Genomic DNA, 18,564 nt, shown 5'->3' with positions numbered 1-18,564 from the left:
TTCATTTTGCCTTAAGGCACCTTTCCTGCTCTGGCACAATAAACAGTGCTGTTCAGGTTGGCCATCCTTGTTGCTTTGTTGTTCATTGGATATGCAGATGATGATTTGGTCATCATAAGGAACGGTAGTTTAAAATGAAAAGTGGAAGCTTCTGACCACGTCCTCATGAGCATGAAAGATGAGGAGAGGAGAAGGGACATGCCTAAGCACAAGGTTCTCGATGGCTTATTCTGAAGAGTGGAAAACAAGCTTCCTCCAAGTCTATGTGTGAAAAGTGTGACTATGAGAAGCTAGGTAGCTGTGCCGCTGCTAACTGTGCTCCCCGCCCAGGAAATGCAAAGAAATCTTTGTATACACCAAGGATATTCTTGCTCTGATTCTAGTTATAAAAAAGCTTAAAAAAAACTCAGACATGCTGACTGACACTCATGTAAGAGAGCTACCATTCTTTTCTGTACAATGAAAAGCAGAAATCTAGCAATGTATTTCCTACAGCAACTTCTTTTTCAATAATGGTGTAGTGCAGATAGGAGGAGAAAATGTCTCATTAAAATTTAAAGGGCATGCTCTTAGCTACCAAGCAGCAAGCTGTGCTTTTAAGTGGTTTGATAAGAACGACAATATTTAATGTAGGAACACTTGACAGACACTGAATACAGTAGTACTCAGTCTATTTGATTGCTGGGGGTTGTTTGGTTGTGTTGAGCAGATGATGAAAACTTTCTGATGGAGACACCCAAAAAGGGAAAATAATCTGATTTAATACGCTTTCATATCAGTAAGAAGAAACATCAGGTATTGCTAGAGACATCTCAGTTCAGGTCTCTCACCTGTCAAGGTTGACTGTGGGCTGATGAGAAATTAGCACGTGGGTATGGGTGAGCAATTCCCCGTTCCGTGGAGATTCTGGCACACACTGAACCTGAGAACCCATCGCAGGGCTTAATGGAGTGCTCACAGCTAGAGAAAGGGGGGAAAGTTTTCCACATCACTTTTGACAGAAAAGGGTGCATTTACTTCAATCCATGTACATGCTCAGAACAGAAAAGGCAGCAGATAACAGGAGAGGAACAATTATGAGGAGTTCCTCCTACTGATGTGGCTGACAAGCCACAAAATGACTATGACTATCTATGACAGAATAAACATGAACATGAGGAAGCCAATGTGCCAAACATGCACACAGAAAAATTAGATCTGAATAACCTGTTTGAGATACAAGCCGCTCATCTGGATCATCCTTAGTTGTACCAACAGACTTACTTTTTTTCCTGTGTTAATTCCATAGCACATCCTTCTCAAACCCGTTGCCTTCCAGATGTTTTTGACTCCAGGCTCCCATCACCCCTGACCATTGGCTGGCTGGGGCTGATGGGAGTTGGGAGACCAAAACATCTGGAGAGTTCCTGGTTGGGAAAGGTTGACTTAGCACATCATATGCTCCAGGCTTAAAGCAAAGACAGAAATAGAGGGTTCTGCATCCAATTAAGCTCTGCAAACAACTTGGTTTCCCTCTTGGTGTTAGGAAAACCTCTAATATCTAATTAGTAACAACATCATGGCTTTACAAAACAATCTAGCAATAAATCTCTCCTTTTGCACCTCTTTTGTTTAGAAATTGTAACAGATAATTTATGCCCTTCCAATTTCATGTTTTAAAAAATGCAAATAAAAGTAATTTATGACAGTAGCATAATTACACTTGAAATCAGTGACCCTGCCATGGCCATAGGTCATGTGCAGCTGGAAAGACTGATGATTTTGCCCATACTGATTAAAACTGACCCCCAACTGACTAATTATTTAAAGCTTTGGTTGATTAATTTGGCAATTAAACTAATAAAAGCTTGTATTCCTAATTATATATTTAATTGCACACTGATAATTATATATTTAATTGCACACTGATAATTATGTTTGTAGCAGACTATCATGTGCTTTCACATGCTTTGATTCATCATTGACTTTTCGTTAAATATATTTGGACTGCCAGCTTTTAAAATTGTCTCCTACTCAAGTCATGCTGTGAATAATAATCATTTCAGAACGAAAGGAGATGCGGATCAAAAAAGTAATACCTGTTTCCTTTGCTATCTCCCCATTTTGCTGCTCATTTGATTTCTGTAAAATAAATCATTTTTTAAAAAAATAAAAGTTAGAAGCTCCACTGACAGAAAATGTATCTATATATGAAGGTAGCAATGTTTTCTACAAAGAGAGGATGAAGTGAAGTATCTACCTTCTCTGCAGCTTCTGTTCTCCTAGTTCTTTTCATAATTTCCTCAAGACGCTACAAAGAAAATAAAAATACCCTTTACTGTGGTTAGTCTTTAACCACGGGCTGTGAAGACATTGTGAACTCTCTTTTTAATGTATGTGTTCCTATACCAGATATGGGGAACCAGTGGGCCTTCAAATGCTGGTGAACTACAGCTCCCATCAACCAGGACAACTGGGAAAACTGGCTGGGGCTGATGGGAGTGGGAGTTCCAACAGCATCTGGAGGGCTACAGGTTCATAGTACTGAATCGGAAACTGGTACTTACTACAGACGTGCCAATGCTGCCACTTCTTTTTCTTCCTATTGTCGTGGAATTAAGTGCCCTGACACTGATTTCCTGAAACGGGCTTTTCTATCTCAAGAACCCATCAGCAGGATAAGAAGGTACAGGTAAAGGTAAAGGACCCCTGGATGGTTAAGTCCAGTCAAAGGTGACTATGGGGTTGCAGCGCTCATCTCACTTCAGGCTGAGGGAGCTGGTGTTTGTGCACAGACAGCTTTCTGGGTCATGTGGCCAGCAGGACTAAACTGCTTCTGGCGCAACACCATGACAGAAGCCAGAGCACACAGAAACGCCATTTACCTTCCCACCCCAGCGGTACCTATTTATCTACTTGCACTGGTGTGCTTTTGAACTGCTAGGTTGGCAGGAGCTGGGACAGAGCAACAGGAGCTCACCCCGTTGTACGGATTCAAACCATTGACCTTCCGATCAGCAAGACCAAGAGACTCAGTGGTTTAGACCACAGCACCACCCACTCCCTACAGGGGGAGATGGCAGCAGTGGGAGGAAGATGGTGAACAAGCTGCCTCCTTGCATGCTCCCCCTCCTGGTTCCCTCCTCTCATGCTCCAGTCCCCCTTGCTACCATGTCCTCTTCTGCCATTTCCCCATCCTCCCGAGACAGAAACATTCTCAAGAAACTTATTATCCAACAGGCAGGATGGAAGGGGGAGGTGGCAGTGACGGATTGGCCGGGTAGCATGTATCACCATCCAGTTTCTTTTTAACAGGCACCATCACACTATAAGCAGTGAGTTCAAAGCACATTCACAGCACTCACTGCAAAGCTTGTTTTGGGGGTTTCCCTCCATGCAAATGGATGGAATAGAAGAGGCCACCCCTGTTGCCACACTGTACATGTTTGGACTAACAAATATGAAGAGAAGCCTCGTCGTATATGCATAGATCAGGGATGGAAAAACTGTGGCCTGAGGGCCACCTGTGGGTCTTGGCCTAGTTTAATGTGGGAGGCATAGAAGGGGAAATAGGGTGATAAAGGGGAAATGGGGTGGCAGAAACAAGGAAGGAAGGAAGGAAGGAAGGAAGGGGAGAAAGAAGGGGATGCCCATTTCTGGTTTTGGCCCCACTCACCAGCATGTTGCCCCCAACAGATTATCCCTGATGGTATGTGGCCCTTAACAGAAAAAGTATAGGTCCTCCCCAGAAGTGTAGGTCCTCCCTGTGATTTGCAACTCTGATTGTGCAGGGTTCCAAATCAGAGGGATAATTTGTGCACGTGCAGCATGGACACATGGAGGGTGCAAGGCCAGAAGACACCCTCTTGTAAAGGAAGGTCCCTGGAAAATGGCTGGAGTTTCTTCTGTTAGGAAATCTAGCCCTCAAGCTCAACCGCCGCCCATCCACAAGGCTAAATCGCAGGAAATTCCAATGGCCACCTGCCCTAATGGGAAGGTTCCAGCCACACACAAGATCCCGTTCCACATGCCCATGTGCCTTCCTGTTACCTTCTTCCTTTCCAAGCGCTCTTGTTCTTCTCTCTGGAAATGCTTTTCACGCTCTAACCGAATCTGCTCTTCTCGTAACCGAGCCTCTTCTTCCTTCTAAATGCCAACACAGCAAAGGAAAACATGGATTAACTCATCTATCAACAAACATTTGCTTATCTGCTCATCGAGTTTTTAACTAACCTGACGGTTCACTTCCATGTCTGCAATCCCACAAGCAGGCACCAAGAGGCTGTGTCAGTACAGCAGTGTTTGCATCATAATTCTTTTCTATTTCCATACTGAAGTCAGTTTCTAATAGATTTCATAAGCAGCTTACAATTGGGCTGAGGGTGTGCTGCTGCTCATAAAAAAACCTCACTGGATGTGCAATCTCATTACTTCTCTGTATTTCAATCACAGTGCTTTGCAAATTAAAATGTGGGGTTCTAAATTCAACCCTGTGCTTCTATACAACCTCCTCCAAAAATTAAAATGCCAATGTTCTTGCTTAAAGGACCATTCGTTTTCCTGGGAGTACATAATTCTTACGTCCACAGTTACTCTTGATGTCTGTATTTATCACCAAGTACAGTACCTTCTTTTTTCTGCACATGGATGATATGTTGGGAGGATACATTGAAAGCTGTGTTTAGGGGCCGAACTATACAAGATGCTAAGTGCATCTTTGTACTGAACATGCAGGTTTTAATTGCACTATCTTGTGGGGGCAGTGTCTGATAATGAGTGGAATCAGAGCAGGTGCAAAGGGGGAGCTTAACCCTTTCCTCTCCTGCTGTAACCCTGAGAGGAATTCCTCCTTCTGAAGGTGCTATTTGCACTGGGAGTTGCAGGGGCAGGGCACAGAAAGAGTTTTTAGAAAAGGGATTTCCCCTCGCATGTTCAAAGCAGAAATGTACTGCATGATGTGGATGTGACTCAGTCTGGATTTAACCCTGCATTAGTCCCACTGGTTTCAATGGGTCTTCTCTAAATGCTACTAAATTTGGATCCAACCTTATATTTCCAAGTTAAAGATGGAGAACTGGAACAGGGAAAAGGCTAGTTTTGATCTCACTAGAAGCAAACTATTTCAACAAAACCGCTAAAGCAAAAATATGAAACCCAGCATGAACCAGGAGAAACATGTTGTTGTATTCCTAGCAGAGCCTTATTTGAGTGTGTGCTGCCTCCTCCCACATTCCATCTTATGACTGTGACTAACTGGCTTCTTTTTCGCCTCCCCCACCCCTCACTTTGTTTACCATCTCATCTGAGAACTCTGGAGAACTCAAAAGCTTCCACACTATTTTGTGACATAAAGTATTCCCCTAAGGAGGCAATGCTTATTGCCCAAAGTGGCTACATTTGTTTTTTGCAGGAATACAGGGTGCCTAAATGTAGACCAGTGTGGTGTTGCGAGATGTCAGGTTTGGCCACATGAGGTGGTACAACTTGTATGTCTAAACCAGGAATTCTCTAGGGTGCTAAGGATGTTTTCTCTTCATTTCTTAATTTCATCTTAAAAGTTTCCACCAGTTCAGAAAGTCACATAAGCATCCTTTAGCTATCTCTGCAACACACCCTAATAAAAATGTGAAAATCCTCTTTAATTTCTAAAACCTGCTTCTGAAGGTGTTCCATTTCCTCTCGTTCTTTCTTTTCTTTTTCTTCCGCCAGGCGGCACAACTGCTCCTCTTCTTCCTGCTTATGCTCTGCCTCTTTCTGCTTCCTCTCTGCTTCCTGTTTCTGAGCCTCCTCCTCTCGGCGAGCTCTTTCTTCCGCTATCCTCTGGGCCAGCTCCTCCTTCTTTTGTCTATGAGCATCAAGAATGAGCCTCAGAAGAATGTACAGTAGGGGAGAAACAAGCTGCAGACAGCAGCAGTTCATAGCACAAAAAGTAAAAAGAAGAGTTTTCCTTCTCTGGAAACACAGAGTCTCACTCATTATTTGGGTGGACACCATTAGTAAGGGCCAAATCATACTCTGGCCTGTACCAATTCAGAGTGCAGGGGGCAACACAAGCTGGGAGTCTATTGTGTGAGGGTTTACCAAAGTTAGAACTCCCCTTCCATGCATTCTGCAGAGGTGAATTTAGGGGAGCACGACTGGTTCCCCTGAACAGGGTGCGGTGCTGGGGGGGCCTTCCTGCTTCCTTCCCAAAGCCTGGTAAGCACTGGGCTTTGGGAAGAGCTGTGAGGGCTCTGACAAGGTCCTAGAATCCTCCTGCCTTCTTCCCAAAGCCTAGTTAGCACTTGCGCAGCTTAGGGAAAAAGACAGGACCTTGCCCAGGGCCTTGTGCCTCCTTCCCAAACCCAGTGCCTCTCTTACCCACCTTTGGGAAGTGGCTTTGGACCAATGGGTGTCAAATTTTGGCCTCAGACAAGGCACCATATTACCCTGCATTCTGTTCTCATTATGGCTGGGAAATAGCTGGTTTTCAACATCACAATATGTATCACCAACTAAACATTGTGATATACCCATATATCATGATTTCTGAAATAAGGTGGAACTATGTAGATGCAAACAGTAGGGCTGGGCAATATCTGGTTTTCAACATTGTGATTTGGGGGGCTATGACATGCAAAGAAATGTTAAACTGTGCTAAAAGGGCATCTTGTACATCTCTTCTAAATGTTGAGATTGTCACCTTTCAGTCTCTTCCCTCTCTCTTCTTTCCTGCTCTTCCCGCTCTCGTTGTTCCCGGGCCAACCTTCTTTTTTCGCTAAGCAACCTGGTTGCTTCTTCTGGGTCTGTTGTCCCCGCAGAAGGCTTGCTACAGATAGGAGGTGGTGAAGCAACTGAAGGAGCAGAGGGCAAAACTGGAGCAGCAACTGAAACAGTAAGAAAGGAATATTCAGCAATGCATATTGTGTGTACCTGGACATCCTAGCATCTTGGTGATATTAGAGGGGAGAGGGAGAGGGAGAGGGAGAGGGAGAGGGAGAGGGAGAGGGAGAGAAAGAAAGAAAGAAAGAAAGAAAGAAAGAAAGAAAGAAAGAAAATAAAAAGCATCTCTAAGTGGTTTAAGAAAAACAGCATAAAATATTCATTAAAATAGTGGTAAAACAGACTTTGAAAGCAGTACACATAGTCCAATTATCAAAATCTAGATAAATCCACAGCTTAAAAAAGCACAAAACACATATTAAAATTACATGTCCGGGTAGAGTTGCCTAAACAAAAAAGTTTTTATCAGGTTAGGGTTAGGGTTAGGGTTAGGGTTATCAGGAAACATTTATGCAACTTCTGTAACTAGAAGGAAATTTTAAATTGCCAAGGCAGGGTCTGCTAGCTGATGTTGAGAAAAGGAGAGAGGCAGAAGCTGCCCAGAGTGGCAGTGTAATAATAATAATAATAATAATAATAATAATAATAATAATAATAATAAATGAGTGGTGAGAGAGGAGGGGGAGGGGGAAGCAGCTTGCTTGCTCCCTCAGGTCCAGAGGGTGGGTGACTTAATGAGTGAACAAGATGACAGTGGCAACAGTGGTGAGGAGGGGAAGAACATGGCAGCAATGGTAGTACTGAGGACGTAGCCCATTAAAGCAAGGGTTGCCCTCACCAAGGAGGAGGCCACTGTGGGTTTTCTTGCCTGACGGCTCTCCAAAATTTGGAGTCTCAACAAACACAATGATTTTGAAATCATTAAACTTGGAGGCCTGCCACAACTCCCCCCACTGGCTTTAGCGAATCAAAATGGCACCCAAATGCTACCTGTTTGGAAGATGGGCCAGCGTAGTTAGGAGCACATTGGAACGCTAATAAGTCAAGTCTTACTTTGTGTGGTCTCTGTTTTACAAGGGAGTGCTTCTTGGTTTGTAACCACTGTGGGACTGATGGTTGCTTTCACATGGTCTGTCTTTTCTTCAGTGGTCTTCTCAGACTCCCGCTGTATTTCTTTTTTCACATTTTCCACTTTGCGGTCATTTTTGGTGGGTCGGATGTTGCCAGGGGAGGGAGGGCGTTGTTGAGCGGAAGTGATTCTGGATGATCCATGTGCTGAAACCACCTTTTTGGGTGTTCCAGGCAAGAAAGGTAAAGACCTAGAGGCATGCCTGTTGGAGCCATAAAGGAACAGTAACAGCAACATTAATAGCTGATAACTTATCTTCAAGACTAGCAAGAACAGAACTAAATACAGATAAGCATTTAGCTGTGAACAGTCATGAAGAATACTGCAATCATGCTGAGAAGCTTTCCCTTTTTTCTTGCCAATGGATAAAGATTATGCTGGCACCATGGAAACAGGATTGCCTTCACTAGATGTAGAACAATGGGTTATTGTAACTCTGGGACTTTCCATGCAAAAGGTCCTAGGTTCCAGAGAGAGCTGAATCTGAAACCCTGGAGAGCAGCTGCCAATCAATGGAGACACTAATGAATGAGATGGACCACTGATCTGACTCAGTATAAAGCATCTCCCTGTGTCCTGCTATCTTCTTCCATGTCTTGCAAATGTCAAAAGTCTGCCTCAACAGAGAGTTCTCTAGTATGAGAGACTCCCTGTGGCCCAGAACCAAGCCCTTCTGTAAAGCTCTACATACCAAAGAGGCATTTTTCAAAAAAGCAGCCTTTCCAGTGTCTCACAGCAAAGCACTTGGAACTAAAGACTACTCCCAAGAGCAATCTGTGATATAGCATGGGCTGTTCAGAGTAGGGGTGGGAAGTTACAAATCCCACTGGACATAACAAAACATGCAACAGCAACATGCAACAACAACAACAACAAAAACCCTGATGTGTGTAAATGAACTCTTTGGATCCTGAGCAATGTGTGCGTGCGTGCGTGTGTTTGTTTATAAATAAATAAATAAATAAATAAATAAATGTATCTGTACACTGCCATAAAAGTATTACTATACTGCCATAGCATTAAACATCAGGGTGGTTCTTCAAACATTTGTTAGCTGTACAATGGTCCTAGAGTGCAAAACAATGCAGATGAGTAGCGGCCATTTTCTTAGCTACAAGGTAGCTATCATGTGGTGTGAAATGCCTTACTCTCTGTACTTCCATACAGATGTCAGCTGCATGTTTAGCAGGCTGTGGGAAGTATGTCCACTTTAGTATGTGCACGCATGATTGTCCTCTGCCTACATCAGAGACAGAGTGTCCCAGTCTGGTGTGATATCACAGTCTGTTCCAATATTCTCCAGGGTGAAGTGGTTAAAGAAGGCCTTCCTGAGGTGAGTGGATGGAAAATCAGAGTAGGGCCACTCCTCTAACAGTTGCACTTTCTTTCCATTTCTATGTACATTCTATTTTTCCAGCAAATGCTGGCTGAAAACAGCACTTAAAACGATGCACAGGCGGCCAGCCAATTACTTACCAAGCAGCTGATTTGCTTCTGAAGGTAGCAGGTGAACGTGATCTTTTTTTGCCAGAAGGGTTAGACAACGAAAGGACCTTTTCCTTTTCTTTTCTGCTCATCTAAAATTTGACAAAGAGGTTCAATCAGCCACATCACCATGTGATTCAATAAGCAGTACTTTGCACATTGTGCATGGGAAAAGAGATAGTACACAAAGAAAGGCAACCTTTACTATTCAATTTGATAGTATCTGGTGTTTGGAAAGAAGCATTTGCTTATTGGGGGAAAAACCTCAGCTGTTTAAAACTTCATATTAATCATCTTGTTGTCTACCAAACCCATTTTCTCTGATGAAAGCAGAGTATGTAGTCTATCATTTCTGTAGCTTCGCTTCACCACAGCAATAAGCCTATTCATAACTAATGAGCTTACTTACCCCTGCTGAATGTGTAGTCCTCCTACGTCTAACATCAGGTGTCGTGCCAAAGAGTTTTGCTCTGTCTGCTGGATTCCGACAGCTTACGGCCTTGAAGGAGAGAGGGCTGATGGGGCTGCAAGATGCTGAACGAGGACAAATGGGGATGACTAGGGTATGGGAGGTTTTTTATGTTAAAAATTTACATAATATATACAAAACCAAAAAGGTAAAAGGAAAGTCAAGAGAAGGAAATAGGAACAGGAAGAAGGAATGAATGAAGGAGGAAGAAAGGAAATAAGATATTAATACAGAGAGAAAAAGAGACATGCTCAAACTAGCAAGATCACGTGATCATCCTTGGATACCTTCAGAGACATTAAAAATGGGAATAGGCCAAGTGTTTCACCACCAAGGTTACACTACTGAATTAGACTTTGTTTCTTGGATTTTTTAAATACTATACCAGCGTGTGGGTTTGTTTTTGGGGGTGGAAGTGGGGTGTTGAGTCTCAATGCATAGATTAGAAAGTTTAAGGACAAGGCAAATACATATAACTTTTTCTTGTATGGATAAGGCAAACACTGCTTGGCTTTATAACATATTTCTCTCTATGGAAAGATATGGATTGCCTATCTACCGTCTACCCTAAATGTTTTTACTGTATGTATGCCTTAATCTTCCTCTGAAAAGCCAATGGTCCTCAGCTAGAATAAATATTTCAAATTCTATTCTCCCATGCCTGCTAGACTCCTTTTTCTGAAACGAAGTTGTAAGCGCCTGGGAATACTAACATATTCATAAGAGGTTGTGATATAGTACCAAAATCGCCTAGCAAAGGCCTACATTAACTCTTATTATATAAGCTGTGAAATTAATCATTTCCAAACTAATATAATGAGAGAACAGGAAGTGTCATCATTCATTTGACACACTGGGTTTTGTATCAAACACAAGTGACTTTTCCTCAAGTCTCTTAGGACTTAATTCACTGTGTGTGTGTGTGTGTTCCGGTCTGATGCCTCTTCTTTTTATCCCCTGGCAAATTATTAATGTAGAGCAACAAGGGAAGATTTAAGGATGACCTTGGGATAGAAATTATAGCTGACACACTGGGGAACAATTTGAGGTCATTTGTGCTTTAAGATTTTGTAACACTGACGCTTTCATTTTCTATGCATTACTGTTCTCAAGCACTGGGTTCATGAGGTAGAGATGCTGAGCAAATATGTAATATGTAAACAAGGCTCTCTTTCACAAACTCTCTCACAGAAATATTTATCTCGCTAATCATGTTTTCATTCTTTCTCTCTCTCTCTTAATCCAGTAGATCATGTATGGGGAAGAAGTGGCCCACCAGATGTAGCTGGACACGCATCAGCCCCACAGCCAATAGTTCAACAACTGGAAGGGCCAAAGATTGCCCATCTCTGAGGCAGTACCAGACAAAATACTCCCTATTTAATGACTAAGGACCCAAGTCAGGGAAAGGTTCCCACTTTCCACTGAAAGTCAGTGGGACTCAGGCCCAAAAGTAAATGGTATGGCCCCCTTAATATCTTAGGGACATCAATGTGCTCGATTTCGGCAAAACCACTCCTCAATAACCTCTAGAACACACACACCCCTCTTATTTGATAGGCTAAAAACTAACATATGGCTGTGGGAGCAAGTTCCCGCTAATGGAAAAATGCCACATTCTGCTGGCAACTGGATCCTTTTTTTAAAAAAGTCAAGTTAATTCCATCTATGGACAAATCAACTATATATTATGAACCTTGGACAAACTTCATTTTAAAACAGGCTTGCAGAGATATACAGTGGTACCTCGTATTATGTACTTAATCTGTTCCGGAGGTCTGTTAGTAACAGGAAACTGCTCATAACATGTATGAGCTTTCTCTAATGGCGCCTCCCGCTGCTGCCACACCGCCGGAGTGTGACTTCCGCTCGCATCCTGGGGCAAAGGTCGCAACAAGGGGCATCTACTTCTGGGTTAGCAGAGCATGAAACCCGCAGCATTCGTAAGGGGGACGGTACGTAACACGAGGTACCACTGTAGTAGTAGTAGTAGTAGTAGAAGAAGAAGAAGTAGAAGAAGAAGATGAAAAAACACAACTGAGTAGAAGAATTAGTTCTATAATGTTTTTCATTTTACCTGCATCTCCTGACAAGGTGGCTGCACTTTTACTTCTGGCCAAGAATGAATGTGTTGGTGTCAGTAGTCTGCTAACAACGCTGCTTTCCCATGGACTTAGCTGCAGGCGTCGAGCTGAGTGTCACCATATAAGCAAGATGTTAGATCACATGCCTTCCACAGATGAGCAGGTACCCTACAAAGAGGCTATAAACCACTGCCCCCTGGCAAGAATATGTTTATGACAAACATTAAACAGCTACAGACTCCTCACTCCATTTACTTTTTACGGTATTATTTCTATTTCACTCTTTATTGTCAACATACCTTTTCAAGAAATCGTTGACAAATATCACAGTGCTCTGATGAGCAATAGATGTTCAGTTACTCCTAACCAGAATATATGTATTTCAATGTGAGGCGTATAGAGTGGCTTACTGTAAAAGGTTTTTTAAAAATTATTTCCATACACCATCACTACCGTTGCTCATGTCTTTTATTTATCAGCTCTCACAAAGAAAACATTTACCACGGCCTGTTTCACACACTCCAAGAAGCTTTGAAATGCAACTGCCTCCATTTCTGTTGCTTCTTGCAATGTGCAAAAGGAAAACACATGGGAGATGCACAAGGTCTACATGCACAGCATGATTTTCCACATGAAGGAGATGCACATGCTTCCTTTCAATCTGCAACAAGTAGTGGCAGAAAGTGTGAAAGCTTGCCCAATAAGCTTCATCAATCTGCTTCTCGCCTAACACAGGTTTCATGACACACTAGAATTGCTTCAAAGTCCATTTTTCAGATGGTTATGTCAAGCTTTTCACATAGATGGAGAAACAATTCTTCCAATGTGGGGAAAGAAACTCTTCTGAAACTGGTATGCATTCACAGAGAAACAGACAGATAAAAACATTATGTAAGTGGATCCAGATTAAGTTAGCTAAACACAGGTCTGATTGAAACCAAGGGGACAATTTAATCACAACTTAACTTCAGTAGCCCTTGTTTCCAAGTGCAACTTAGGCTTCATCTAACCCTGAAGCACAAATCACACCTCAATCTTTTCCTGGAAGAAACTTGAATGCTCCTTCTAATTTAATTTTATCACCCCGGGAAAAATGGAGTTGCAGAAGGAAAATTTTCTCACATTCATATTAGGCTGCCTGCATAAATGCTCTTACATAATAAACTGCTGCAAAAGAGGTTTTTCGTTAACAGAACCATGTCCAGACAGATTACATAAAGTACAAAATATACTATGTATGCCCCCATTAAGGCACATCTGTGGCCATTAAAACTTGAATCTTAAAAATGCGGGGGGGGGGGGGGGAGGCATTGCAGTAAAATCTTGAAGAACATCATTTGCATTATTTCCCCCCAATGAGCTGTTCCGGGCATCACTTTTCTCTGCCTACTATGAAAGTCAGCAGATTTCATTCTCCGCCACTTCGTACACACACATTCGCTTCAATAAACTGTTCACTAGCAAAGTACAAGTTCATGGGAGGGAAAATAATTGAAAGATTCAAGGAAGAAACATTGCTGAGTACTATTGCTCTTGCTGCCCTTTCATTTCCCTGCTCCTGCTTCTTCTGTAGCAGCACCTTGAAACTTAAGATAGAAATACATGTTTGGAGGCAAACTGAGGGCTTGGAACCTTGCATTTTCCCTTTAACACAAATGCATGGATGAAACTGAGTGTGGGGAGCATTTTACCCATTTTTCTCTCAAGTCAGACTCTGAAACTGGAAGTAGGGGGGGAAATGAGGGGAGATTTGCAAGTCATAATCAGTAGGCATGGGAAGAATTAAATATCTTTCTCCCCTACAAATTTTCCTTGGAAAACCTGAGTGAACTGATTATTTTCTAATCATTTGTTTCTCCCAGTTGTGCAGTGGTTCAATATTGATAAATAATAAAAGTAAAGTCGGCACTGTTATCTATTAGTAACTAGAAAAAGTTGTAAAAGCTAATTGCCAAGTTAACAACATAATGCATTTGTACCACACCACCCCCACATTTTGCACCAGAAAAGCAAAACAAGCTGCACAACTTCACTTGCTATCACGAACGTTTTACATGATTCTGTAAAATTTGCTATCAACACAGTTCTAGGCCAAAATTAGAGACCAGTGTGTGGTGGTGGGCTGTGCACATGTATCTCTGCTGTGCATGCAGGTCCTTAAGCACTAAGAGGAAGGTCTCATTGCTGGTGCTTTCCCCCTGCCAGCAATGTAATGCCAGAGAAGTTGTAGAACACCACAGCTTCTTCCCAAGATCAGAAATATCACAACATCCAGTTCCTCCAGTACTGGTGAGTAATAACATAAGCATGTTGGACAGGAAGAGTAACGTACAAACTGGGTCAGAGCTTCCATGCCTAGAACAGGTTAGACAGAATTGAATCTAAAGTTTTGCAGAAATAGGTTCTGAATATATGTGGTGACAGAACACACACAAATGCCGTATATGTCTAGGAGAAAAGTGGTAGGATATTACAAAGTTATATGTTGATGGATGAAATTAACAAGCCCATTTGCCCCATATCTAAAGAATTTTAATAAAAAAACCCCACTCCACATCAGCTTCTACCATCTGAAGATCAATAAAGAGAAAAGCAGAGATATTTTTCCACTGGGCAATCAAAGTGAAACTATTTGGAAGGTGAACAATTTTGACTCCAAAGCACTGTAACAAAAAGGAAGTTCAAATGCATTGTGGTACTTTCTCCTAAGCATAGCCATGAAGAGGTTTCAGTAGGAATCAGTTAAATTTAGCCTGATGTAGGCACTATGAAAAAGGGAAGGACACTTAGTTAAGTGTTGTATAATTTCTTCAGAAAAATGAGGTCTCGAGATCCCGTTTAGTTTTCATTGACCCGAGGGGTCATGCTAGAACAATTAGGAGTAATTCTCTTGGGTTGGCTTATCAAACAGCAGTGCAATAAAATAAAATAAAAAATGTATCCATTTTTTCCTATCAAATAGAAAATTTACTTACGTCAGAAATCTAAACCCAATACATTGCTTAAAGTGGGAAAGTATTTTATTGTTCTCAGGATATTTAGTGAATATATGTTCATAAAAGATTAGATTTTAGAAAGGAAATTGCACTTTGTTATTGTTATACTACAACTACACTATTTACTGTTAAAATTGGTCTAAACAGGTAAATGAAAGAAATGGGCTAAATGTAACTCTGGAATGGAACTTTTCAAAAACATCAGTGACTATTCAGATTTTGTAAACAGCACCAGAATATTTATGAACTCAGGATTCAGGTCTAACTGAAATGTGTGCTACATCCCCAGTAAAAGGTTTTGAACATATATTTTATGTTTTAGAGCAAAAAGACGGAGCTATTTGATTTATTTATTTTTTACCCATCTGAATTATGTGCACTGTGGAAGCCAACAGTGAAGCTAAGGGCCACCTTTTCCTTTACCTACTAGAGGCATAATTGAAAAATTAAATGCAAAATGCAATTGTGCAAAAGTATGCTAGCATTTTATACGGTTAACAACCAGTTTTCTGAGCAATTAAAATAGTTGTACTCAATTTATTGTATGCGTAAGAGACAATGTGTGATAGAGACAGAGCAGACCCACTGAAACAAGTAAGTCCAATTATTTCAATTGGTCCTTCTGAGTACCATTAACAATGGATAAATTTGTGTCACATGGAAACTGCTACATATACAGAGCATATGAAACTGCCTTGTACTGAACCCATCTGTGTCTATTAGTCCATCTAACTAAATATTTTCAGCCAGGGTTTCAGATAGGAGTCTTACCTAGCCCTACCTGGAATGTAGTTATTGCCCCAAGGAGCCTGTGCATGCAAAGCTTGTGGCCTGTCACTGAGGGATAGTCCTGTGTGTCCTTAATGCATCCATTAGTCCTGTGTGTCCTTAATGCATCCATTAGTGGAAAACTACTTAGGGTGCTCCAAATGGATGGTGGGTATAGACAACTATTTACTTGGAAAGTTGTCACTAACCAGCTAAACGGCAAGGACAAATTTGCCACTTTCAGTAGTTCCTATTTGATGTTGCTGGACAAAAGCTTGAATGGCCTCTTTGATATGTCTTATATCAGGTTGCAGAACCTGTGCTTTCAAAGAACCTTGGACTTTGCAGACAGTACAATTTATGTTGATCTCAATATGATCTCACCTCCTGGACAGGCACAGATTACACTATGTGTGGGGTTTGTGGAGAGCCGATGTGCTGAGTCCACCCACGCAATCTAAAAACAAAGCCAGTTTGGCTACAGTCCTGCAGTTGGTTCAGAGAGCTATTTTTCATTTTCTGTACAATATGTTTTTTCTACTAATCCTGTTGTGAAATCATCATGGAGCTAAGTAAGTGGAGCGGGTGTGTGTGTGAGATCCAAAAACTAGTACTATTTATTATGCATAGGGAATTTACTTCTGAGTAAACATCCATAGAATAGGACTGCAAGTTCCCCTCATATTTTGAGCTGGGAGTCTTTGTTGGGTGCAGGATCTGTTGAGAAAAATTTAATAAAATGCCCTAGCTTTATAGCCATGCTTTTGCACACCACAGCTTAGCTCCTGAAACTGGCCTGGCTAAGGGCCATCTGGAGTCTAATTTGTGAGGCAACGCCATTTTGGGGAGCAAGGGTGGGGAACTGCTGGCTCTCCAGGTATTCCTTGACCACAACTCCCAACATCCCTGAGCACTGACGTAAGACAACATCTGGTGGGCCACAGGAATCAGGTTTTCGTTCTACACCATAGATGCCGCACAGCCACAAGAGCAGAGGACAAAGGGTGCACACATAAAAATACAGCGGAGCACACATAAAAATATAGTAGATACACACACACACAGAAAATGTGGCTCGATAGACTTTTTCTTCCCCTCACATAATACCAGAATGAAGGATCAGCCAACAAAGCTGAATGATGCGAGGATTCAGGACAGACAAAAGCAATTACTTTTTCACAGAGCACATACTTAAATATGGAAGGCACTGCTGGAAGACATGACGGTCACCGACTTGCATGGTTTAAAAATGGCGTTGGACAAATTCATGGATGAAAGTATCCATGGCTACTAGTTACAATGGCTGTGTACCTCCTCCAGTATTGGGGGGAGTATGCCTCTGAACATCAGCTGCTGAAGCTCATAAGCAAACTTGCTCCTCTTGTATTCATGCACTGCTTGTGGGCTACCAACAGCCATCTAGTATGCCACTGTGAGTAGCAGTATACTGGACTAGTGTTGGCCTGGTCTAGCCAGGCTCTTCTTGTGTTAGAATAATAGAATTGTAGAGCTGGAAGGGACCACAAGGGTCATCCAGTCCAACCCCCTGTAAGGAATCTTTTGCCCAACGTGGGGCTCAAACCTACGACCCTGAGATTAAGAGTCTCATGCTCTACCAACTTAGTAGCAGATGCAGTAGATGTAGTGGTAAATAGGAAAAAACTGGAATTCTTTTGTATAGCTCTGCCAGCCATACATTTGTGTAATGAAGGGGGAGAAGACAGATGACAATCTGACCCTTTAGGGGGAATACATAATTGATAGTCCTTAAAATTGCATTTAATTCTTCGGGTATCTCAAAAGATGCTCGTGTTTAAAAGGCAAATATGACACTTGGCTCCAATTCATATTTAAAGCCATGATCCAAAAATGCAATTTAGGACTACAGAAGAGCTTTTCCATACATAGTTTTCCTCCACTTAATACCAGTGTCACATCATGTCATGTCAGAAGGAAAACTGCTTTTGAGACTCAGTTTCAAAGGCGGCTTGTCAAATAGTGCACAAGGATGCAGCAATGGGAGGGGGGTGGAGAGTTAGCTCTCACAGTGGCCCAGCTCACTGCTCTACATCAGAGATGGGGAACCTCAGGCATTGTGGCCAAATACAGCTCTCTAGACCAGCCATAGGCAAACTCGGCCCACCAGATGTTTTGGGACTACAACTCCCATGATCTCTAGCTAACAGGATGAGTGATCAGGGATGATGGTCTCAAAACATCTGGAGGGCCGAGTTTGCCTATGCCTGCTCTAGACTTCTCTACCTGGCCCATGAAATCCTCCACAGGCCGCACCCCTTTCTAGCTCTGCTTTGCACCCTGATAGTTTTTGCCAGGATGGAATGTGTCCTTGAACTCTGATAATAGATCCAAGATAGAGAGGGGTATATGAGACAAACTAGCCGTACTACTATACATAGAGGGGGAAATACATCTGAGACTCCACCCACTTTTGCTTCTGGCTCCACCTATCACTGGTATAGTTCCTGTCAAAGCATTCTCAAAAGCAATGCCACCAGGGCTATGAGAGCTATAATCTCTGATAATACGAAGAAACCTAGCTGGTAAAACTCTTAATGACACCCAGGTAGCTCTTCAGAACCCTTTCTTGTTCCAACAACTGAAACTGGGAATCTAAAGGACCACATTTGGTAGGACAAGAGTCAACTTTGAAAATCGCTCTGCATTTTCACAGCAAAACTAGGTTTCCACATTCATTTAAATGTTACACGAACACTTCTGCCTGAACATACAGAAGTCTAAATTGTCATGGAATGGATGTACTAGGGAACTGGGAAAGTAAGTTTAAGGAGAGCGCTTTTCAGGAGCAAAACACATGCGATTACAACCACTCCTTTCAAAGCTCAATTCGTGATTTGCAAACGGGCACACTTA

The 18,564-nt window shown here is 42.1% G+C and overlaps 1 protein-coding gene across 6 annotated transcripts in view; it reads right to left on the bottom strand.

The window, feature by feature from the left end:
- MAP7 (microtubule associated protein 7) overlaps positions 1–18,564 on the bottom strand; it is a 99,354-nt gene that overhangs the window by 4,002 nt on the left and 76,788 nt on the right. For 3 of the 6 annotated variants that reach the window (XM_083434925.1, XM_083434924.1, XM_083434922.1), the window contains exons 7-16: positions 11,902–12,015; positions 9,765–9,913; positions 9,347–9,447; positions 7,795–8,072; positions 6,662–6,845; positions 5,632–5,824; positions 4,030–4,125; positions 2,240–2,290; positions 2,079–2,121; positions 831–960 (exon numbers count right to left, since the gene is read on the bottom strand). In XM_083434925.1, coding sequence (XP_083291051.1) covers positions 831–960; positions 2,079–2,121; positions 2,240–2,290; positions 4,030–4,125; positions 5,632–5,824; positions 6,662–6,845; positions 7,795–8,072; positions 9,347–9,447; positions 9,765–9,913; positions 11,902–12,015 — 1,339 coding nt within the window. The remainder of the gene's footprint in view (positions 1–830; positions 961–2,078; positions 2,122–2,239; positions 2,291–4,029; positions 4,126–5,631; positions 5,825–6,661; positions 6,846–7,794; positions 8,073–9,346; positions 9,448–9,764; positions 9,914–11,901; positions 12,016–18,564) is intronic. The other 3 variants (XM_083434927.1, XM_083434926.1, XM_083434923.1) reach the window with 1 other exon arrangement.

Source organism: Podarcis tiliguerta (genome assembly GCF_965153285.1).
Source record: "Podarcis tiliguerta genome assembly, chromosome: 3".
Taxonomy (NCBI): Eukaryota; Metazoa; Chordata; class Lepidosauria; order Squamata; family Lacertidae; genus Podarcis; species Podarcis tiliguerta.
This window is presented reverse-complemented; position numbering and strand designations above follow the sequence as displayed.